General features: G+C 49.9%; 1 protein-coding gene across 3 annotated transcripts; it reads right to left on the minus strand.

Annotated features, from left to right (window-relative positions):
• Positions 1-47: 47 nt before the first annotated feature.
• On the minus strand, positions 48-23,345 carry ino80 (INO80 complex ATPase subunit). 3 transcript variants are annotated; one of them, XM_011611952.2, is made up of 37 exons: positions 23,178-23,344; positions 22,029-22,087; positions 21,726-21,916; positions 21,491-21,642; positions 21,318-21,385; positions 21,102-21,248; positions 20,906-21,026; positions 20,616-20,821; positions 20,475-20,528; positions 20,174-20,377; positions 19,894-20,098; positions 19,754-19,821; positions 19,470-19,691; positions 19,312-19,392; positions 18,860-18,955; positions 18,032-18,091; positions 17,805-17,947; positions 17,305-17,389; positions 17,109-17,226; positions 16,855-16,940; positions 15,972-16,139; positions 15,769-15,902; positions 15,445-15,512; positions 15,276-15,369; positions 14,953-15,166; positions 13,355-13,495; positions 12,960-13,185; positions 6,330-6,457; positions 3,722-3,816; positions 3,410-3,482; positions 3,181-3,339; positions 2,950-3,052; positions 2,773-2,861; positions 2,282-2,437; positions 1,893-2,064; positions 1,227-1,454; positions 48-1,155 (listed from the first exon to the last, which is right to left on the minus strand). In XM_011611952.2, the coding sequence occupies exons 3-37, from the start codon at positions 21,875-21,877 to the stop codon at positions 947-949; spliced, it is 4,725 nt and encodes a 1,574-aa protein (XP_011610254.1). In that variant the 5' UTR covers positions 21,878-21,916; positions 22,029-22,087; positions 23,178-23,344; the 3' UTR covers positions 48-946. The 3 variants fall into 3 exon arrangements, with proteins under 3 accessions (XP_011610254.1, XP_003971656.1, XP_029705090.1); XM_003971607.3 differs by having other exon boundaries at positions 2,282-2,440; XM_029849230.1 differs by lacking the exon at positions 22,029-22,087 and having other exon boundaries at positions 2,282-2,440; positions 23,178-23,345.
• Between the last annotated feature and the right edge of the window lie 514 nt (positions 23,346-23,859).

Raw genomic sequence — 23,859 nt, forward strand, 5'->3', positions numbered from 1 at the left:
GGTGCAGAGGTGATGCAACAGCTGGCCAGGAGCAGTCGAGACTTGAACTGATTCAACACTCCTTTATTTTTTCCATTAGCCCCTTACGTTAGCAAAACCGGCTGCCGCGCCTCTTCGTATGTACACACGACCTATAAAAATAGACAGGTGAACAGAAAAGCCAGAGGAAATGTCGCTCTCATTATTGTACATATATTACAGTTGTAGTGCTCAACATAGAGGACTCCGACTTGACCGACTTCTCCCCAAAGAAAAACACTTCTCTCAGAATCTTAAAAAAAAAAAAAATTAGCTCGGCACAATTCACACTTCACATGTGAATGCCTCCTATGCTCTTATCATGATTTGTTTATTTGCACACCTCAAATAAATTAAATATTAGTCAATCAAATAATCAAAATTAAGAGAAAATTTTAAAAGTTTCTTTATCTTTAGCAGCAATGCCAAGTCAACCGGGTGCCTTTGTTTTTTTTTAACACCATTTCACCACACAAAGTGTAATTTTCAGGTTTTCTATGAGAATTTGTAGACAAATGTTGCAGTGGACGCTAACACTGTTAGAAAAATAAGAGCTTTAGTAGAAAAGCTGTCGACGTGGGTCAATGTTTCTGTTTTGGAGTCATTCGCTGGGAGACAATGGCCAAATCACGTTACACACAGGCAAAAGGATCAAGAAGTAAAAGAAACGGAAGACGTTGCTCAGTGCATCAGGCTAAGATTCAGCTGCTGTTTGTTCACGTTTGGTTCGTGTCAAGGAGAGAAAAAAATATCTCAGTCTGTCTATAAATGGGTTGTAGAAATTCAATTACAGCAACGTGAGACGGCTCTCCTTCATGAGCGGAAAAACTGAACCGCAGGTAGGAACTGAAGATCAGTCTGTAGTCCAGGCACAGAGCTCCTGTGGTGGTCACAGTGAGAGGAGGTCAGTTTTCTGGGCGTGAGCCCGTCATCGGGTCCCTGGATCGGCGGTTCCCTTCCCTTTCCTGGCGGCTCCGGGGCTGCTGTGTTGCTGGTTGTGGTTCGGCTGTTTGTGGGGGCTGGGGCCAGCGGTGCCCCCTCTGACGTGCGGGGAGGAGCCTCTGCTGGCGTTGAAGGCGGCGCCGGTCCCGGAGCGGGCCAGGGGAGGCTGCAGGGGGCTGGTGGCGGAGAGGCCGGCTGGAAGGAAGGGCGTGCGTAAGAGGCCGCGTGACATCAAAGGTGAGAGCGTTTGTGATGCCTTCACTGACCTTTGGAGACACTGAAACTGTAGGAGGAAAACGCTGCTGCGAACGCTGCCGCAGACGCCGCCGCTGCACCCGCCCTCGCCCCCGCCATCGCCGCGGCGCTGCCCGCCGTCGACTTGCGCCCGCGTCCTTTCCCTCCTGACTTGGCCGCACCTCCCGATCCTTTAGGTCTCCCCCGACTCCGGCCCGACCGGCCCCGGCCGGGGCTGATGGCGTCCAGGCCCAGAACCCCTGGACGGCAGCAAACAGGGCTCAACTTATCAATGATCGGTCCATCAAAACTCCGCAACAACAATGACATCACATGGATCGCCCTCCGTCTCTTCCCTAAGTACAACCTCAGAAAAAAAACAACTTTCCATTCTGTCAGCAGAGCAGGAGCCAGCGTCTGCATCATCTCACTGGTGATGTGCCTAAACCCCCCCCCCCAACCACCACTGCGTGACCCCTACAGTAACCACCGGATCTTTATGCTGATGCACGCAAGCCCATAAAACCCAAAACTAGCGACGGCGATGGGAAAACACTTTGTTTTTGGCACTTTGGGAGGCTGAGGCTTAAGCGGAGCCGCGCGCGCTGTATGCAGCAGGATTATCTGGAATCAGAACATCGGCACCGACACGCGGTGGGCGTGGTTTGCGTTGAAAACGGGTTTTGTCATCATCTCACCGTTCATGTTGTCGGAGGCCGATCCCGACACCGACGCGGGGGAGTTGGTGGCGCGCGACTGCGGCGCGGACGACACCAGATCGTCCACGATGACCAGCATGTCGCTGCTGCTCTCGTCGGCGTCGGCGTCCGGGGGTAAGGAGCCGGGCTGGAGCTCGCTGCTGAGGGAGATCTGAGCATGCACAGGAGCACACGGAGACACACACACGGTCTGGGGGTGAGTAAAGGGAACCGGGACACGTCGGAGGAGAAAGAACCGCAGGAGAATGTGTGGAATAAGGAGAGGAGAGCAGGGATGAGAAAGAAATTTAGAGTGGAATCAAGAGGATGGATGGGTGCTAGCATATACAGTGGTAGCCCCCCCCCACCCCCCCGCCGAGTCTCCTCACCTCGCTGAAGGGACTGGGCATGGCCGAGTCCATCTCAACGCTGATGAAGGAGTCGTCTCCGTCCGCCGAGAGGTTGGAGTTGTCGGCGGAGGTTGTGTGGGAGATGACCAGGTTGGTCTCCCTCTTCTTCTTGCTCTCCGACTCCTCGTTCCTCTTCTGCTGGGCAGACGTGAAGAAGAGAGGCTCTGTGGCACCATCAATCATTTAATGTGAGCGGGAACATCTGCGTCCAGCTGGTCCGGGCGTCCGACACGTGCACGGCGAGACAAGCCAACAATCACCAGCCAGATTGTGGTGAAACCTGGTAAGGATCGGATCCCCAAAGGATGTCATCTAATGACCCCCCCCCCCCCCACCTCTGGATAATCGTCGTCCTCAGAGACGGAGAAAAGTCTTAACTTCTTTTTTTAGAGTTTAGGGACTCGCAGAGCAAAGTCCTGCTATTTACAGGGAGTTTGCCAAGTTTGAACCTCTCCCGCCAACAATTGTACCTTCTCGGCGTACTTCTCCCTCTTCCTTTTGCGCTCTTTGACCTTGCTGCTCTCCTCTTGTTGCCTCTTCTCCTCCTGCCGCTGACGCACTGCGGGGAGAGGCAATTTATCCCCCGTTTCCTCCCGCTCTTCCAAGGTCTCCGGAAAGAAAAACCAAAAAAAACACCACCAACTCACGTTTCTTCTCCAGCTCGTCGTCGTCCAGCAGCAGGCTGACCACCTCCTTGGGTTTGAGCGTGTCGGGTTTGAAGTTGCCTCCGGAGATCACCACCCTTTGGATCTTGTTACATGAGGACAGAAAGCATCCATCGATTGCTTAATTAATTCACATTTGCAGTAAAGCCGGGGCCGTTTCATGGATGCGTCTCCCTCTTTGGGAGCGTGAGGAGGCGCCTTTGTGTTTCAGACCTCGCTCTTCTCCTTGGCCCTCTGCAGGATCCTCTCCTCGATGGTGCCCTGACAGATGAGGCGGTAGACCGTGACCTGCTTGGTCTGGCCCAGCCTGTGGGCCCTGTCCATGGCCTGCTGGTCCACGGTGGGGTTCCAGTCGCTGTCGTAGAAGATGACCTGGAACAGAAACCCAGCGTGACCTTTATTGACCTCCAACAAGCGCTGCTGATGTGCTGCAGCCACTCACGGTGTCAGCGGCCGTCAGGTTGATGCCGAGTCCTCCTGCCCTGGTGCTCAGCAGAAAGACAAAGATGTCGTTCCTGGAGAGACGGAACGGTATCGTTTACAACAGAACAGTAAAGTCCACCCATATAAATGCTGCAGCGCTGCGATAAACCAGAGCAAAGACGCAGCATTCGTTTACAGCAGCCTATTAAAAGTTTAAGAGACGGAAATGAAAAGCTACAACATAAATTCTACTAAAAGACAGATAAATGTTTCGTACTCGAGCACACGCACACACACGCGCACACACACACACACACATACACACACTCACCGGCTCTGGAAGTCCGCCACCATGTCTCTGCGCTCTGAAATCTTGGAGGATCCATCCAGGCGCATGTAGGTGTGTTTCCGGTAAACCATGTACTCCTGGAAAAATGAGTCAAAACATTTCAGAAACCCACCGACTGAAGTAAAAACGACTAAAAATAAACAAACCCTGGAATGGTTTGGGCTAATTCTCCTCCTAAACTCTCCCCGGCCAAGATCGCCCACTGCTTTTTGCCCTCGTCCTCCAAAACTTGAAGGAACTTGGAACCTCACACCTTCTCCCCAGAGCTCTGGCAGCTCTCAAATGTTCTCCTGCCTTTCAGTTTTTACTCCCTCTTCAGAAACATGAACCTTTCCTGCAGATCCGCGTCCAACATATCAAAAACCCCGCACCGCTTATGCACGCTGGCTGCAGCTGAAACCTCACTTTCTACCCAGAGAGACATTGAGAGCAGCAGAACCTGATCCCACATCCCCCCGGACAAGCTGCTCTGTGTGTGTTTGGTGTGATAGCAGAGGTTGGTGAGTGCAGCCAGGACCCCTGACCCCCTCACTCAGACATGTCAGAGCCCCCGATGTCGTGGAGCCGTCACAGCTCACCTCTCGCAGTCATTACCAATGATAGCAATGATTTGACATTATGTTTTCTGTGACCCCCCCAACAACCACTGTCATGACGCCCGGGGGGAGGTGGGGGCTTCGCCTGGCCCTGTTCCCAGCAGCCCCATCTGCTCCGAGTGAACACTACATTAGGCGCCATTAGCCAAGCGCTTTCCAAACTGCTGCTGACCTTGTTCAAATGGATCCTGAGAGTTTGCCAGCAGGATGTTGCAGATGTTGCTGAAAGCCTGAAAGATTTGCCTGCGCGCAGAAACCCCAGAGCAGCCTTCCAGATGTTTTGTTTTAAAAAATAATAATAATAATGCCAGTGCATTTTCAGCTGCTTTTAATCAAAAGCGACGTGGGGGAATTTCTGCAGGTCAGAAATCCTCCATCTAAAACTCCCTCCGCTAATTATGCTAATTTAGGGAGCCCAAATCTGTTGCTCGCCTCCGTTTGAAGCAGGAGACGGTGGACGTTTGCGGACTGTGCTGGAGCCAGCGTCTTCTCGGCCGCGCAGCCCCGACGTTGATTTCTGGTCGCGCTGCTTGATTTATCGTCCATCATCCATCCCACAACACTGCGAGAGTCGAGCGCTAATTTCACTCCTGCCAACCGATTGTTGGAATACATAAAACCTAAATGCACCGTATGCTCGGAAAAAATGCAGCGCTGCCATTTACCCGCTGACCTCAACCCAGCAGCCATTATGTGCAAACCTCGCCTGAAACATAATGAAAAGCCCCATAAATTCACAATAAAACTGCCTAAATCTATTTTGAATGTTCCGTATCACATAATGTGGCACCGCGCTCCTCATCATGTCAGGGAAGGATGACAAAGAGGAAGCGACAAAGGCAAATATAGCGAGTTGATGGCTCTGGGGCCGAGCAGTCGGTGTGGGCATTTCCAGCGGCGCTGTAATCATAGCTGCAGCCATGCGGCCAAACGCTGCCTCAGCAGCCGCAGACACGCCAGCCAAGCGACTTGGTGGTCCGCTCCCACCATCGCTCCCTGCCAAAGAAAGCCGGCGATATTAGTTTTCTTCGGGCCGTTCCGCCACTCCGGCCTGTGATGTCACCTGCAAAACCAGCAGCGGACCGGCGGCGAACAACAATGACACTAATCAGAGAGATTAGCATCAGTCGCTTGTGCTCGCTCACTTACGGTCTGGCGTTCAGGAAATCAACTCCATCTGGAGCGGTTTTTCATCCCCAAACAGAAGATAATACGGTCAAGAAAACAGAACCCAGATGGCCTAAATACACCGATTCGTTTGTAGATCTTTTAACCCGATAGTGAGAGAGATGCCATTACTGTTAGGGGACGGGGAAGCTGGCGCGGTGCGTTCAAGATCATTCTCACCCTGACTTTTTAAACACACTACAGACAGGAAGACGGTCTTTAACCCCCCCCTGTTAAAACAGAGAAAAGGACACTGAGTGTGGAGCCAGCTTCTATATGATGAATCAGTATGTCCTGGTGCTGTTCCAGAGGCTTTTGGCGCCATGGTGACGTTCACAACAAAAAGGAAAGTCCTTCAGTAAGGTTTTCCATGCTGATTACACTAAAAAAAAAAACCTGATTGCAGCTCAAATGCTCTGTATTTCCCCTCCAGTCTCTGCATATCTTCTTTTTCATTAACTATTTTTCTCTCATCCGAGCCCTCGACACGCCCCGCGTCCCCCGTCTCCCCCTTTCCTCACTCCTTCCAGTCATCCCTCCCATCTGGCTGCCTCCCCTGCAGATGAGACCCTGCGAATTAGGCCTGACCTGTTAATTAGCCCTCTAATGAGTGGAGTAACAAGAGACAGGCAGGATGATTAGAGGTACTGGTGCTCAATATTCTACCAGTGGAAACAAACCAGTTGAGGAACAGGCGCAAAACAATGAGGATTGATGCCAAGACGTCCCGGGAAGGTGTGTCGATGAGGTCATGTGTCAGACTCACGTGCGGTCCATAAAACGTGTGTTTTAGACTTTTTTTTAAGTGCAGTGAGTTCTGCCGGTACCTCCAGCAGGTCAATCATGCGGGTCATCTGGGAGTAGATGAGGACTCGATGTCCCTGGGACTTGAGACGGCTCAACAGGACGTCCAGCGTGTGCAGTTTGCCGCTTTCCATGATCAGACTCTCCTTATCTAGGAAAAAAACAAGAGAGATATTAAGATAGGTAGAGTAGGATAACTTTGGGAGATCTACGCCCTCATTATCAGACTATTAAACTATTTGGTTATTTAAAATCTTCCGCAGTAACAGTCACATAAGTGCAAAGTCGTCTCATCAACTCGCATGTTGTTCTTTCCCGATCGATAGGAATCTTCCGTGGGGCCACGTCATTGAGGATAAAGATCCTTTCGCCAGAGGGGATAAGCCCCGGGATCAATCTTCCTTAATCTGTTCCTGATCTGGTGGTTGTTTAAATGAAGCATGTGCTCCATCGACTGGGCAGCTGACGAGCGCAGACGAGACCGACAGTGAGACCTGGAGACAGCGATTTATGCAGAATTCTGCACAAGGGAATAAAAGAAATTTAAAAACATGTGCCCTGTTGCTGCCAGGTTCGCATCCCGTGTCCATATATGGGGAGCGGCTCTGAATTTGAATGGTTTTTCCCTTCAATCGGCAGCTTATGAGGAATTAACGTCATCCTGCACAATCAAACACCATAAGAAAGGGGCCCAGGCTGCCATTGACCCAGTGACAGGCACACTGTGGTGCTTGACCGCAGGGTCACGACCCCAAGTGTGGAGGACCTAAAGCCAGGGCCAGGGTCAGCTGACAGGGTGGCTTCAGAGTCCCTCGGGGAGAGTCAGGTTGTCCATTTGCACTCGAGTGTTTGTTCCTGAGACTTTCGATGTACAACACAAACCTGCTAAGAGGCTTGTCACTCAGATTTCCTGCTCTGGCGTTGTTAAATTAAGCGAAATTACTAAACGGGAGCTTTAATAACATGGAATCAACCACGATGGGTAACAAAACCAACCACACCTGCCGCTTTTATCTGGTAGCATTTTATGCTAATGTGTACTCGGGCTGAACTCTGACCCGAGGCCCTTCAGGTTAACCCCGAGAGAAGGTCAGGGCTTTTCGAGATGTTAAAGAGGAACTAATAGAACAGATGAACAGGCGAACGGCTCAGGGGAGCTGGTGGCGGCCTCACCTGCAGCTCAGTGCTGATAGCCAGTCAAACACGTTTGGACCCGTACCAACCGGCCGAGCGTTGGAGCGATGACGTCCGAAACAATGTTATTTTTGGGGGGTTTAAAAATCCCATTTGATCGCGGGAAAAACCCTCGCAGCTGGCATGCTAAGTTATGTTCTGCAAGTCATTACAAATGGCTAAGATTAAAAGGATTAGTCAAGGAAAATTAGTAAACCCGAGTCTCTTCAGGCTGTCGGCGGAAAGAGTAATGAATTATTAGCTGGCAGTTCAGGATTTGTTTGCTATCTGACCTGTTTTAAACCACTAAATGTGAATTATATATATGTTTAAATGATTATATCGTGAAATCATTTAAAGAAAGAAAGAAGACAACCCGTCCTAGCTCGTATGAGTCACACGACACAAATAGCACCAGACAATAAACTTAATCTGTTGCAGTTTCGGCTAACTTTAGTTTTATTGTATGGTGTTCGGAACACGGTGTTCCGTTTCTGTGCATAGCTGTGGCTCAGCGCTGCGCGAACAAAGAAACCAGCACAGCAACGTCTGAAATACACAATCATCAAATCCGGCCTTCAAAGCCCTGTAATTGTCCCTGGCGTCAACAAAAGCGGATGAATTGAAAAGTAAAAGGAGGAGAGAGCGACACACAGAGAGGAATACAGGGAAAAAGCCGCCCCAGACAGAGAGTGAAGGGGGTCTGTGGTGGCTCCGGCTGCGCCCAGGCCGTAATAGCGCAGCGGTGGCGGCGGCGGCAGTGGCGATGTTGTGGTTGAGATGAGACGGGGGCCTCCTCACCACAGGTGCCAGTCTAACCGGGCCTCCAGCTCAGCCGGGGGCACGGACCAGGCAACCCGTGTTGGAGGCCACGCTGACAAACACCCCGACGTTAACCGCGACTTGGCGCGGCTACAGATGCTCATATAAGGCTGCGGCGCTCAATCTGTTTCTGTTTAGGTGATTATATGTAAGCCCTCGGAGCCCGGCATCGTGTCTGAAGACGGATTCAAGACCCCGTCTGAGGATGTCTGCAGTCGTTCGGGGATAAATGTTGGATGGCTGTAAACCAATTCTTCTTGGGCATAAACTGTCAACATGAAAAACTCCCATCTCGAGCATCCGGATGCCGTTGTTGGACTTACGGCGGCATATGTGACATTCGATTTATTTGAACGCCCCTATTAATCAGTTATTAATGCAGTCCGACGCCTGATATAACAGCCGGAACTCCATCTGTGCGTGCGGTTTGCAGGAAAAGGTGGCCGAGTTCAAAATATTTAGATCCGCGTCGCAAATCCCACCCTGCATCCTATAAAGCGAAGCCAAGATAACTAATAACTGATTTAGGGTGGCTTTAGCGGTCCGTCTCATTCCAACATAACACTTATGGCTTACAGTAAGCTACATGTGGCTGCAGGGGGACGCGCGAGGGGCCGTAAACAGCAGCTAAACGAACGAAGCGTCTGTGGAATGCAGAAATGTTTGGACGCGGCGGCACCAGCGTGGACGCAAAAAAACAACTTTTTATTCCTGCCAAACTGAGGAGGGAGCCTGTGTTTAGACCACACCCCGAGAACACGAGCAAATCCCATGTGGTGTCACACCACTTCTCTGTTTCTATGGATACACATATCAAGCTTCACCACCTGCTCTGCATCCCCCCTTTCATATTACCCTCCCCTCTCCACCCACCTAAATCCAATCCAGTCTAACGGTGGTATTCAGCCCCCCGCCCCCCCGCCCCCCCATCTTCTCTCGTTTTTACCTCCTGCTGGCAGATTAGGCCGCGCGACCCCAGCCTTCCTCCCGCCTTTTCCACACACCCTCTCCGTGCTTCCCTATTTTGCCACAACGTGCGCGCCCAGCACACTCCTGTCTCCCCCACCTCACACACACCCTCTCTGCCGTCCTCCCCCTACTGTCTGTCCCCTGACAGTGTAATCCAATCCCTGTAGGGCCAGAGCCAGGGGCCTGACACGGTCCTGACCCAATTAGAGGCCTGCTGCCAGCTAATTAACCCCGGCCCAGCCCTGGTGCCTGGCGCCTGATACTCCCAAACCAACTACACCCGTTAATTTCATTAATACGCCAGAACAACCTACTGTCCTGTCCCCTTCCCCTCTCGCTGCTGCCTCTAAAGCCGGAGAGCAGAGCCACCCTCAGCCAGGGGAGGAAGTGGGCCAGATGCCATCAAAAAGAGGAGATTAACAGCAATGAGATTGCAGAATTTAAAAAAAAAAAAGACCTGATGAAAGAAAATGGCTGGATGGTTATGTGAGAAAGAGAGACAGATGGGGGGCCATGTGAGTCAGCCCCTCACTGTATGATGATATATTACACTGCGATCAATAAGTCAATGGGCAACACTTGTTCCACACTGACGATAATGGAAATATTAGGCTGCTTCTGTGTGTATTGACAGTATTCAGACTGAAATGCAATTTTTGCTTGCTGTGGCATCGGCCCGTCCAGATGTTAACAGGAAAACGTCACCTTTAGATCCCCGTCAGCAGAATCAACGCTGAAACGTTAACGTGGGAGAATTTGTGAGGGGAAAGTCGATGGACGCGGCGGACGCATCACCGTCTCGCCTCTCAAATGCAAGATAAGTACTTCTCTTGGTTCTCAAAGAGTCATTAAGCAGGGACAGAGACAGACAGTCTGTAGAGGTTCATGGGGGAATCTCACCACACCACAGCAGCCCACTGTGAACTCTGTCATTAAGATAGATTACCCACCGTTACCCCCGGCCAGCACAAACCCATCGCAGACCACAGATGGAAGTTAGCTGGCTGAGACGGAATGAGCGGTCTTGATGTCTTAAGGCGTCAGTACGGAGGTAAAATATGGCAAATGTCGCCCCCTTCAGGCCAGTTCTGGACCTGATAGTTCAGTTATTGGGGACACATTAAGAGTCATAAATGGGACCAGAATAATTAAAGAAAAACGCACATTTTCATGAATTCAGCTGCATCTCAGTGTGGTAGAGACACACGATTGTAGTGCCATTTTGTATCTGCCGTCTATCAGAGAACCCAGGAGCCGCTTCCTGCCATTTAAGCGGAGAGCAAGGTTTTCTTTGAAGGGACAGGAAAATGGAATTGCGTTTCCCACAGCCTGATGTTAGCGGCCGGGCCAGGGCCTGTCTCGATCGCACACTCGAGATACACGCCGCCTCTGTCACACACATTCCTCCAGTGGCGGCGAAATCTCGACGCACAATAAGTCCGAAAAAAGAGCCGGTGAGAAGTGAGAAGGCCGTCATTTAGCAGAGCCGTTCCCTGTGATTACCGAAAACAACACAGGGGGGCCACACAGCATGGGAAGTTATTTCTGTGTCGCCCTGGAATGTTCTGTGAATGCTCCCAATGCACGCACGTTCAAATCCGTTTCCTTTCAAGGTGCAACTTGTCATGAGCGTCCAGCGGCACAGAACAACCAGTGTGTTTAAAAGCACGCTGGTGTTGAGCTACGGATGACTCCCACTTGCACCTTTAACTCTCCGGGGGCCAACGACGCGGAAAGAGGGGCGATTTTTCAAAAGCCCAAGTGTGTTTTGTTCCCGCATAAGTGGAGGTACGCTCGCGCCGTTATGTCACTGGACACACAACCAGGACACGTCACACGTCACTTACAATGATGGAGCTGCACCACTTGTTGTGCCGTTTCCTCCCTCCCGTGTGTCTGCAGCCTTTTCTAGTTTGTAACTTTTTCCATTCGATTTCATTCGACTGTTGCCGCACTCTCAACTTCTGAAAACATCCATCGCTGTAACCATAACAACGTCAACAGCACACGCTCATTTGAGGCACAGGACATTGCAGGTTCAATTGTTTTTTCCACTGCGGTGTCCTGATTTCTAATAAGTCCTGTGATTAGATTCCACCGTCGATATGAGACGGCAGCCGTACTCACGCCATGGCGCTCAAAACAAACAGTCATTCAGCTCTGCCGTTTGTTCTGGAAGGTGTGGGGCCGGGAGCCCAGAGGAGATGGAGGCTGGGAAACTTCATCTGGGCTACTGTACATATCTGGGCCTTGATGTGGCAACAATGCGTTCGCCCGAGGACGGGTGCCGGCGCGTTGGGTCACTTCCTTCCTACTCAAGCTGAGAAAGGAGCAGGAGGCCAAACTGACATCAGATCAGTTTGCAGCCCTGGTGATGGGGTGAAGCTAGTCCACCTCAGTCTGGTGTGTGTGTCTGTGTGTGTGTGTTTATTGGCAAGCATGGGAGATCCTGCAGGGAGACACCTCAGCCCGTGAGAGCACTCCATGGTTCCCTGAATGGACCCTACATGCATGCGCATGCACACACACACACACACACACACACACACACACACACACACACACACACACACACACCATCTATTAGTGTTACCTAACCGAGCGCTGGAACAATGACCAGTAGCTAAACTTCCTCGCTTTGTCTGCCTGCGTATAACTTCACAAGAGCCTTCAGACTGTTCTCACACAGACACACAAATACTTGTTTTGTTTCTCACTTTTACACACAAACAATCTCACAAGTACGTGTGTGCATAGATGGGTATAAGATGTTAATAAACCCGTGAGAAACGGATCCTTTTATTGTCCCTTATATAAATGGATATAATTCTAAAAAATTCCACTATCGGCATCTTTAAGTGGCAGAACAAGCAGCCTGTTGTGTGTTACAGGCTTGGCTGAGGGTATAAAGAGGACATATACAGTATATCTATTGTTTGTGTCAGGAACCTATGTCCAAACACAAAAAAGGAGCAGTCATCATAATGCATGGCCAAAGGGGGGGGGCTGCACGGGTCAGTGAGAAGGGAAGTGTTGTCTGTAAAACTGGAATGGCCTTTCTCACCCTGGACATCCATCAGTTATCTGAACGCTGGCAGCGAATCAGCTCCCACTCAGTTCCAGGTGACCCTTTGCTCAAACGAGCCCGGGCCCTCGTGATAAGCGCTCCCGATCCCACGTTCGAGCCTCCATGGAAACGGCTCGTAGGTGTTTGCCTGCCTGACCTCCGGCAGGAGTCTCTTTATCTCAGCGGTTCCATTTTATTGTGAGGGATGGGGCTGCCTGGCGGCGAGACAGGCTGCGACAGGGGAGGTTGATGAGCCTGCCTCTGCCCTGCTGACCCCAGACTGGCCTCTGCACATTCTCCCACAGACCCCCATTACACCCTTCTGTGAAAGATTGGCTGGCCACCATCTGATAAAGCTGTCAGTGCACACATGAAGGCGCAAATGTTGCTAAAGCAAATGTTGCAGCTATTCCTGGACTACCCATGAGAGTGTCGCTACATCATCGCACATCTTAAGGGTGGTCTGCAAGAAAACCGGGGACTTGGCAGATTCCTGCCGCCTGGTCTCCAGCCTCATCGCAGATGGGAAGAGTTTTGTTTTTGTGCAGGAGAAGAGGAACCGTTCACAGTTGCAGTAATGTGAACTGCTGCTCCCTGCTGAAGCAGCTTTAAAAGTCCTTACCGGGTATCCGAATGAAGGACCATCCATGACGTGGGTAGAGTGCCATCGCGCCGCCCGGCCAACGTGGGTGGAAGCTATTGGCCCTCCTACGCCAGTCGGACGCAAGTTCGGGGGAGCCATAGAGGAAACACTCTTTGAAGACTGTGCCCCCTCCGCCACGCGTGACCCTCCACTCGTACTCCGCGCTGCGGTCGGCACAATAACGCTCCATGAGAACTGCTGTTACCTAGGAAACCAAAAGACACAATTAAACTGCGAGAAAACACAACAAACACAGAGAAAAATTGGACGTGCGCTAACGAGTATTATGTAAATTTTCGGTCAAATTTCCCCCAGTAAACGATCTAAGCTGGAGATGGTGAGGAAAGCTGCGATGTTTGCGCGCGCACACGCACCCTGGGGGCAGCAGCTAACAGAAACTTGGGTGGCAGTAGGGGCTGGAAGGGCCGCAGCGATGTCCTGGTAGAGTTTCGACAGTGAATCACTGTGTCGGTGTATCCCATCATACCAGGCCTGAACGCTGTAAACACCAGGTCCTGAAACACACACAAATGCTGTATTATACTGAGAAATGTAAAATGCCAACAGATAGAAATATGCAGATACAAGTGTAGCACATAGTTTGAGTAAGTCTTTACCTGGGAAACATGCCTAAAATGTTACATAAAATATTGGATACAGGCACAAAAATATTATATAAAGTATTTAATAATGCTGTTTTTTATGTTTAGTGTTGTAGGATGACTGAATACATCATCGTGTAATCCTTAGAGGAAAAAAAAAAAAGTGTGTGTGTGTGATCTAAGTAGAGCATTAGATATGTTTAAATATCCTTTCGTCACCATGTGACACGACATAAAGGATGAGTATACAGCGCCCCCTAATGGCAGGGCTGAGAACCTAGTTAGAGCGGTTCGTTTCTCAAGTCTGCAGACACTGGTCCTTCCATCAATCCCTAGGTACGTTTCTTTGTCTCATAATTAAAATGGTTTCCTAAAACCCTACTGTTCTTTCGCCTGACTGGCTCTGGAGTTGAAGCCAACATGGTAAATTCAGTGATAAGATCATGGACAAAAATGCAGTTTAAGCACAGGCATGTTGCCCGAGGGACAGTACAAACTGAAAATGAGACATAGAAAAGAACCCAGAGGCAAAAATCCCTTTTACTGGCCTTCAAGGCAAGTGTAACAGAGCCGAAAGCGTGCAGAATTCTTCAGTCGACTAATAGTTTGACTGCAGCAGTGACCTTGCTGTGAATCTACAGGCTGCAGCTGTTTGTCTTCCTCATGTTTGAATTGGACCCTGCAGATGTGCTGTGTATCCTGTCCTGTTTCTGACTAATAATTAGGTTCCTGTGCTGCCAAATAACTCAAAAAAAGAGAAAGAATTATGTGCTGTCAGCGCCCAACAGACACAAAAGCAGTGGAGGAGAGATGAAAAGGGCCGAGGCGTGGTGCGTTTGCCCGCCGAGCTGCCAAGACTCTTTGATGGGAACAAAACAACACATCACACGGCGCTTCTGCACTGATCAGCCAAGTGGAGAAGAATGAGAAGAAGACGCTTGGAACATGTGTACCGGACCACAAAGGCAAGACAGCAGTGTTTTAGAACGCATGGCCGAGCATCACTGTCTTTAGACAGAGAGAATAATACAGCATGAGGGAAGTGGTTTGAATCCAGTTGCTCACCAGTGCGCCCAGTTCAAACCACAATAGGACCCATCTGTCAGATCTGCTCCTTCCCTGAGAATCTAAAAACACCGCACTCCATTTTTCTGCTTCACTTTCACTGCCAGTAGAAGCTGAAGTAACACAGGCTGACTTTCATTTCACCATCAATCCATCTAATTCTTCTCCCGTTCCAGTTCTGTGGGCGAGTGTCAACTATGTGACCTCAAGGCTTTTTTAAAAAAGGCCAAGTGGGGGTCAGAGGGACCTGGAGCTATGGACTAAAGCATGTCGTGCTGCTTCGGTTTATCGCAGGTATAACTCACCTGGAGGACGGGGCTGGCGTGTGTGTTGGGAAATTCGGTGGGTCTGTTCAGCCACAGAATTAAGTCCCTGCGAGAAAGACATTTGCTCTTGGACTGTGACATTTCTCTGCTCCGCTGCGAGTCTGCGGACTCCTGAACGCCTTCTTCAAGGCTGAAAAGGCGCTGATGGTGGAGCCGATACGCAGCTTTGAGGGACAGAAAAAGGGCTAACCATCTGTGAAGGAACGCATAAAAACGAGGTGATCACACATCTGAAGGTGATAACTGCTTTCTGCCTGGAGGAGCACCACTCTGAGACGGATTTCTCTCGGCTCTTGTCCCACCTCACTAAAGTGCCCTGCAGCATGAGATTGGACATCTCGGCCGGTGACACGTCGATGAATCGCAGAAACGAGAAACAGCTTCCTCTGTCATCGCCTAAAACAGTAACGATGAAAACGGTAAATACAAAAAGAGCAGGGGGCAAAGAGTCAAGAGCTTAAATCTGCTCACCTTTCCTGTGAAAAAGAGACTGCTGGATGTGGTTTGCAGAGAAGGGAGACAGCAGCACTTGAAGAATTCTGAAAGGGAAGAAAGTCACAGACTCAGTTACTGTGCAAAAGAATATGGTCCCACGTTTACCCTGGTAATAGCTGCGATTGGGATAATTGTCCTGTGAGACACACAAATCAGCCAATGTCCACAAGACACAGACTTTCTGAGGAGCTGCATTTCACAATGTAAGTAGAAATGTAAATTCTGTTCAGTGCAGAAGTGTTTTCTTTGGATTTCGGGCCTACTGGTGAAAATGAAGTGCGTCTCGGAGTTTCCTCTTACTTGTTTTTGGCCTGGTTATGAGCGTGGATGAGGCCGTGCCGGTAGAGGAACTTGGATATGACGTAGGGTTTAAGGGACATGTGGAATGGGGAACGTGTCTCCTGGCGCTCGAACAGGTCTGGGTGATTACACACCTACGCAGAAGCACAGCGATTAGTAAAAAAGAGGGCGAAAGGTCAGCACCTGTTCAGCCCAGGCCGTACCTTCCGGAACTGCATAACCAGGTTCATCAGGGACGAGGTGGTGCTGTGGGCCTGCTGAGCCGTGCCCATGGAAGACTGCAGCAGATCCTCTATGGAGATCTTGTTCCTCAGGGCCTGATAGAGCAACTTCTGCCGCAACGTCAGCTGGCAGTAGGTCAGGATCTCGATCTGTTCAAGGAAGACGCAGCAAGTCTGGGTCAGGGACAGCTTCCTGACAGGCTCCTGTTGTTTTAGGCAGTAAATAGAACTTTTCTTCAAATGAATCAGATACAAAAACATTGTAGATCCATCCGCCCAACCGTCCGAGGTCAAAGGTTATTGCGGTCGACTGAACTTGAGGACTAAATCAAATTATGTGTGGGAAGAAAAGAGCGAAAGAAATCATGCTCAACTGGAGCTGCTTAGCTAAATGATTGATTTTCAGGCTGTCTGCATGCACATAACATGTGGTCCCATTACACACCGCTGATGCACCACTACTGCACAGGCGAGATGTTTACACATGGAATCAATCAAGTAAATGAATTTATGGGTTCGGGACCCACAAGCTTTAAAACACACCAAGCCCTCTGGTCGGAGAGTCGCGCTTAGATGAAGACGGAGTAACAACAACTGTTCAGGCCCAACCGCTAACCGAAAAAGAGGAAGCTGGCTGACGGGAGCGCACGTGGGTGTGGGGGTGGATAAAGACAGATGCGGGGGAGTCGCGAACCCCGTCGCTCCTCTGACAGACTCGTACAACACGTCTGTGTGTGTGTGAGACACCGAGACAACATCTGCCAGCACAGCCATCACTCAAGGCTGATGCAAAGGAGGCGTTCGCGGTCAAAAATCAGGCTCGTTTGGATTTTCCGCACACAGACAGGAGACTACTCTCCTTTACCTTGTCCGAGAGCTCGTTTTCCACATCCTTCTTGATTCGACGCAGCATGAAAGGCTTCAGGATCATATGCAGCCTGGAGAGTTGGTCTGAAACATGATGGCTGATTAGCAACACAAGCTTAGCACGAAATGGCTGCAAACCCTCAGCACAGCACACTTTAACGCCGTTACATTCGTGTATAAGCTTTTTGGACACATTCAATGTGTTGCCAGCGGGGTAACAGGAAGGACTCCGGGACCGTGGCCGCTACTCACTCTCGTCAATGGCCGATTTGTTTTCGGCGTGGCTCTCGATGTCCTTGGAGAACCACTCGTTGAACTCTTCGTGGGAATCAAATAACGTCGGCATGATGAAGTGCAGCAGGGCCCACAGCTGAGGGACAGCAATGACACACGGCTTTCAACACCTCTGTCGGGTTCACGTGCTGACTCGGGCACGCGCACAACTCACCTCGGCCATGGTGTTCTGAATGGGCGTCCCCGTGAGCAGCAGCCTGTTTCGACACTGAAACTGAAGCAGGATTTTCCACCGGACGCTGAAATGAGAGAAAAGATTTCATCCCGAGAACGACGAGAGTTTAAATAGTTTTATTTTAGTTTCTAGAAAGACTTATTCCATCATTACCTGCTATTTTGAATACAAATTGCATAAATGAGAAGCTTTTTACTTTCTTTTTCGACTGAACATAACGGAAATCTGTTTTTCCCCTTTTCCGAGTGATAGCTTGGAATACCTTCTAAACCTTCAAAAGCTCAAATGTTGAACGTCAGATGTCTGCGAGGTCTTAACCAGTCGCTGACCTCTGACCTCGTGATTGGTCTGAATCATTCGGGTGGGACAAAAGAAGCCCCACCCAACCATTATGTGTCATTACACCCATATAAACACATTAAAGAAGAAGTCGGGAATGTTCGCTTAAGATAAGACAGCAGCCTGGTGGGGTGTTTTACCTGCTGCTGCTCTTCAGCGCCTGGGCCTCATCCAGAACCATGTACTGCCATTTGACCCTCTGGAAGTATTTCACGTCCTGGACCACCAGCTGGTAGCTGGTGATCACAACGTGGAACGGGGCATTTTGCGTGTAGAGTGTTTTCTGTTCACATGTAGATAAACATGTCAGACTAATGGGAGGGAACAAAAAGCTAATGGGACAAGTGAGGAAAAAAAACATCTTTACCTGGCTCCAAAATTTCCGGATCACCTTGCGGTCGTGAGGATTCCCCCAGTAAGGCAGCACCTGACGGAGAAGCAGGCCACTCTTTAACAGATGTGAACATTTAACCACACCGAACTACCATACATTCACACTCTCGCACCAGGCCGTGTGATGTAAAAGTCATGCGATGGGCGCCAGAGGAAACCCGCATGAATCACGGCTCCGCTCGCTGCAGTAAAATGATGTGAAACGATCCGACCATCATTACATCACTCAGCGACATGCTGGTGCGCCATTGTGTTCAGAGCACAGGAAGCTTATCTTCGAATTTGTATAATAGGCTCTTTTCACACCTCATTAGTGAAACAGACATGAGCTGATTTATTTTCAGACTCAGAAAGCAAAAACAACCCCAGCTGATTGTTAGGCATGACAAAGAGTTACACAAATGTGTGTGTGTGTGTAGTCTCAATATTGTTGTGCTTGATAAACAAGAAGGAGCTCAGCCTATCAGAGTCCAACCAAAAACAGAACAAAGCGGCACATTGATAACTATTTAGGAGTGTGTCACAGCGCAACACTGCCCCCTACCGGATACTTCTGAAACACATGGCAAATTAGATAAGATGTGGCTGTTATATTCTAAACTCTTTATTTATACCTTCACAAAGCTTGTGATTCTATGTTATAAATGTTGTGAACCCTCGAGTGCAGCTGTGGGTGTATGTGTCAGCGATGCCAGGTGATGACAATACATCCTATTCGGAATTTGTTTTCGAGATTCCCAGACAGGATTTCGCAGGTGTTTCCTCCTAACATGCTCGGTCAGCAGCGCCATCGGTCGCTCACCTTGAATTTGGGCACAAAGCGGCTGAACTCTTGGTGCCAGTTGTTGAGTGTGGATGCGGGAGAGATGATGAGGAACGGGCCCCAGATGTTGTCTCTCTGCGGGACACAGAATACAAGAGCATGTGAGCGATCGGCCACAGGACGTCCTGGAGGAACATTCCAAGCGACTTCCTGCCACTGACGGCTCGGCTGAAAGCACACATTTGCCTGGAATCGGCTACTTTGGTGTTAGGGGGCCGAAACATTGCCAGTTCTCGGTTACTCGAAACAATGAAGAAAGTCATGAGTCATCTGATGGAATCTACAGGCAGAAACGTGGGACGCAAAAGGATGCAGGTGCTGGATGTTGGATGTTTTCATTAGCCAGCAACGACAGCAAAAATCAAGAAGATCTTCTGGAAAGCTTTTCTGAAGTGTGCACAAAGAAGCCCTCGAGCGTCGAGCCCTCTCACCTCGGCGAGGTGTGCCAACAGCGCGATGCTCTGGACTGTCTTCCCCAGCCCCATCTCGTCTGCCAGGATTCCATTAATCCCCTGTGGCAAGAAAACACGTTCACCAAAAACGAAAGACAACAGTGATCCTGCTCATGACACCGGACGGGTCGGCGCACCTGCTCGTAGAGGTTAGCCAGCCAGTTCATGCCCTTGAGCTGGTAGCCCTTCAGTTTGCCATTGAAGATGGTGGGCTGTGGAATGTCGTCGCCTGCGTGGATGGAGGGGTTGGAGAGGCTGTAGCTCTCTCCGAACCCTGAGCCGCCACCGGAGGATGAGCCGCAGGCCGCGTGCTGCGAGGCGCTGCGGCTGTCCTTCGCCTCTTCGTCAAACATCCGCGTCTACAAGAGTTCAGAATAAGCACGAACAGTCGAAGGTGTGTGTGAGCGTGTGTGGGACTTACTCTCTCTTGATGAATCTGGAAGGCTTCCTTGGCGTTCCTCAAGGCCTGGGATTTGTAGCGTTCGCTGTCTGCAACATACAAACAGGATTAGCCACATTTGTTTGGCACCCGCGGGTTGCTCAAATGCGGCCGGTCCGTACCGTAGTCTTCCTGTCCCGTGTTCACCACCAGCCCTCCTCCGATGTCAATCTGTCTCTGCGTCGTGGCGTCGTCCAGCTTCCTCAAGATGTCCTCCTGTGCCCTGTCTCCCTCTGGCCCCGCCGCGCTGGCCTTACCGCTCATGAAGTGAGCGTACAGCTCCGTCTGCGTGATGAGGAAATTCAGCTTGCGCTGCTGCCTCTTCGCCTGCGACAGAAAACAAAACACCAGTTGGCGTCTCTGCTGCCATGCAGCCCGCCGGACGGCTTCCCCGCCGCCTACTTCTCTCATCTCTTCGTCCAGTTTGCGCTGCTCCAGAGCCTCCTTCTCCGCCCTCTTCCTGTGCTCCTTTTCCACCTTGTCGTATTTCTTCCAGTAGAGCATCATCTCTTTGGTCAGCCGGCGAGCCCGAGGCAACGTCTCCTTGCAGTTCTTCTGGGCCTGGATGGCTGCGCGCCGGACTTCCCTCATGCACTGGTGAGCCAGCTGTGGTTCAAAAAAATGCAGATGTTGGCCTTCATGAGCACCACGTTGAGCTGAAGAGCCGATACTTCGAGTGTATTGTTGCAGCACAGGCACGGACCTTTTTAGCGTTGGTCAGCACCAAGTTCCTGGCTGATGTCTTCTGCTTGAAGGACTTAAAAAGAGGAGTAAAAGGATAATTAGAACTAAAAGGACTCACCACACACTCAAAAGGGTGTGTAGGTCTACTTGAGATGCTCACCTTGGGGATCTCCTTCTTAGCGATGGTGAGCCAGACCTTGCGTCGCCGTGCATTCAGTTGCTCGATAGTGAGATGTTTTTTCTTGACCACGGGCAGCGGTGCATCATGGGAAAACTTTGCAAAGATTTTGGGGATGTAGGGAAGCCCCTCGTCCAATGAATCTCCCTCTCCCCGTTTCTTCTTTTTCTTCACCTTTTTGAGCTTGGCTGTCAAAGAATACACACAATCACACGACATCAACAACCGTGACCGAAATGTTCAGTATTTCGGGTTTGGGCTGATAAAAATACCCTTTAGTTTCTTCTCCTCTTTGATTTTCTTTTTCTTTGGGCCCAGTAGGTGGCGATGTTGCTCATAGAAGGGGTCATGGGTGGACAAGAGACCAGTGCTGTAGTATTTATACTGGTGAAGCTGGTCAGATATACACAGGTGGGATAAATGCAACGTTCACGTGGCCAAACAAACGTGTTCTGTGCGTGTTCGCACCTCGCGGTCGGAGTGGAACTTGCTCTGATGCTGCCTGGAGAAGCGATGGAGCCTCAGCATGTCCTGCAGCTCCTCCCGAGACAAACTGAAGTCAGAGTCGTCGGAGTCTGTGTCCGAGTCGGTGGTGTCGTCACTCAGCAGGATGCTCTGCAAACAGAGGGGGGGGATGAGCGGCGCGAAACACCAACTTGGGTTTGTCAGGTGGATCTGAAATACCTTCAGCCATTTCCTGTTCTTCTTTAACTTGGAGAAGTTGTAGAGGCTGGATTTATCAGCCTTGTGGTCTGTAGAGTTATCAAAAAAAACACACGGCATGAACTTCAAAGCCCCCTTCCAGCGGTCATGTGTAATTATCAGTGAATATCAAGCCTTTGCTGAATGTTTGGCACCTTGAAGCAGCGCTCCATTAAAGGGCTTCGCCTCAGTCAGTCCGTCCTCCTGCTCACATGGCTCCCTTTTCACGGTCAAAGATGAGTGGGGAGCAGAAGGACCCAGGGGTGACCCCGTCCCCAGAGCTGCGTCGCTGTCATCGCTGTCATCACTGGCCAACAAAAATGGAAAGTCGATGTAAACTGGGCAGCGGTGTGAGCTGGCCTTTACACCTGCACGCCGCCTTTAATCTACCTGGGTATGTCTCTGTTGAAGACCCCCGACGTCTGGCGCAGGAAACCATCTAACTTGAGGGCTCTCTCCAGCCGCTGGAGGTAAAGAGGTTTGGCCAAGGTGGAGCTTCCCAATGGCCCAACCTCCATCAGGGCACCCTGCCCTGATGCCATCGAGCACAGATGCTCCTGCCCCAGAGGGCAACGACTTTACTGGACACATAAAATAAAGGTCTGAGCAAACATGGGACAAGTGGCAGCTTTACAGCCATCCGAAACGGGGCAGAAAAATTGAGATTTGGAGTGTCATAATCAGCAGACCGACCTTTTTAATTATTGACTGCATTGATTTGCATCCGAGGATAATGATCAAAAGCGATAACCCTAAAGAAAAGAACAATGATAATCACATAAACAACAATAAACTATGTGAATGTCACGTGTTAGGGACTTTATTTTGTGTGCAATGTGGCTTAAATGTGTATTGTTTTAAATTCAACTTTTAAAATGTCAATATCAGTGCGAGACCTGATTGTACTGGACTTTTTTAGCCTTGATTTCACTTTTCTCCACAAAAACTGTAATTCATTGACATGGTAAAGCGTGATTTTTTTTATTTTAGAAATCTAAATTTAAGTTATTTTAATTAAATTATCCTCTATAATTCTACTTTTCACTAACAAGGTAACCATAAACCAGCTGTGTGGCTAATTTAATTCCGAGTGCAAAGTTTATTCCCTTTTGTAATAGGACGCTAAAAAAAAGTGTGGAGGGGGGGGTGTCAAATAGTTAAGATTTGTGTTTCAATTTTTAAGATATATCATGATCTACTTAGATTCCTGGGCTATGGCGCCGTTGTAATGTGGTCAGCTAACTAGCACAGCAGAGCTAGCATTAGCAGAAGCTTACGCTAATGCTAATGTTTGGGCCAGCACCACGGCGTGTAGCCTGTCAGCTAGCTGCCGTGCTGTAAGTAGCATTACCACAGATCAAGGATAGTAAAGGGTCAAGGTGGCGGAGAACACACACAGCCAAGCAACTATTTTATGGAAACAACCAGTATATTAATTGGCCAAAGTGGTTCCGTTTTCAGATCTTTGTTTTCAGTGACGACATGCTTGCAGCTCTTCTGTAGCCACCACAAGACATTAGCTTATCAATTTTGACACATACGTCCTCTCGTGCCATTAATGTGAGGTATTCAAATTGGTTCTGTCTCTTTAAGGCCACCACCTCCACATCTAAACAATGTATTAAGATATGATATTGGCTTCACGGCGAATGCATAGACAAGCTAGCCGCGATGCGGCGGCAGCAAGGCCCTTCGCCCGCGCCTCATCCGCTCTTGTTGCGGACACTCGCGGGGACTCGATTGCCTGGTGAACGAATGATCCCCATGTTCAAATTCTTTCTCCCTCCCGGCCATCTTCCCCCATTGCTCCTTCGCGATAACAACCACCACGGAGACTCTCACCTCGGCCCCGTGTCCCCCTTTGCGTCTCTCTCTCCGCTGCTGCCGACTCTCGGTTCTCTGACTCCAAAATGGCGGTTTGGGTCGCCCAGTGAGTCTTCGAGCTTTGAGTCGGCAGCAGCAGCAGAGAGGCGGCCACTTTCTGTTACTGAGAGGAGAGACACGACGCCATGGCGAGGGGACAGCAATGAGCAGGCAACTCAATCGATCCCAGATCGCAGGAGACCCGCTTCTCGGCACCCACAAGACCAAATGCTGTCGCAGTTACATTACTTTTCCATCTCTAATACTAATAGTCGCGGGTCTGTCATTCACGGGGGGTTAAAGCTAAAATCGACAAGCTACTGAAATGTAATCGATTGATTCCCGAGGTCGATTGGTAGCGTCTGCTTACTGCGAAGATTGCCGAGCTACGTCTGACGTCACCACAGGGGAAATCCGTTTTAGGTAAAGAGAGGGAGTTAACGTCTATAATAAAATGAAAGTTGTTTTTTGGGGGGGGGGGGGGGGGTTGCTTAGGATATTTTAGTGAACCCATTAAATACGTATTTTTAATAAACACAACTGCACAGTAATGCATTAAGCAGTGTTCCTTTGGAATGGGTATATGTGTATTTCATCATACTTACAGAGACCTGTGAATAATTTTAGGAATTCCAACGTTTACACCTTCTAGCTGCATAAA

Source organism: Takifugu rubripes, chromosome 16 (genome assembly GCF_901000725.2).
Source record: "Takifugu rubripes chromosome 16, fTakRub1.2, whole genome shotgun sequence".
Lineage (NCBI taxonomy): Eukaryota > Metazoa > Chordata > Actinopteri > Tetraodontiformes > Tetraodontidae > Takifugu > Takifugu rubripes.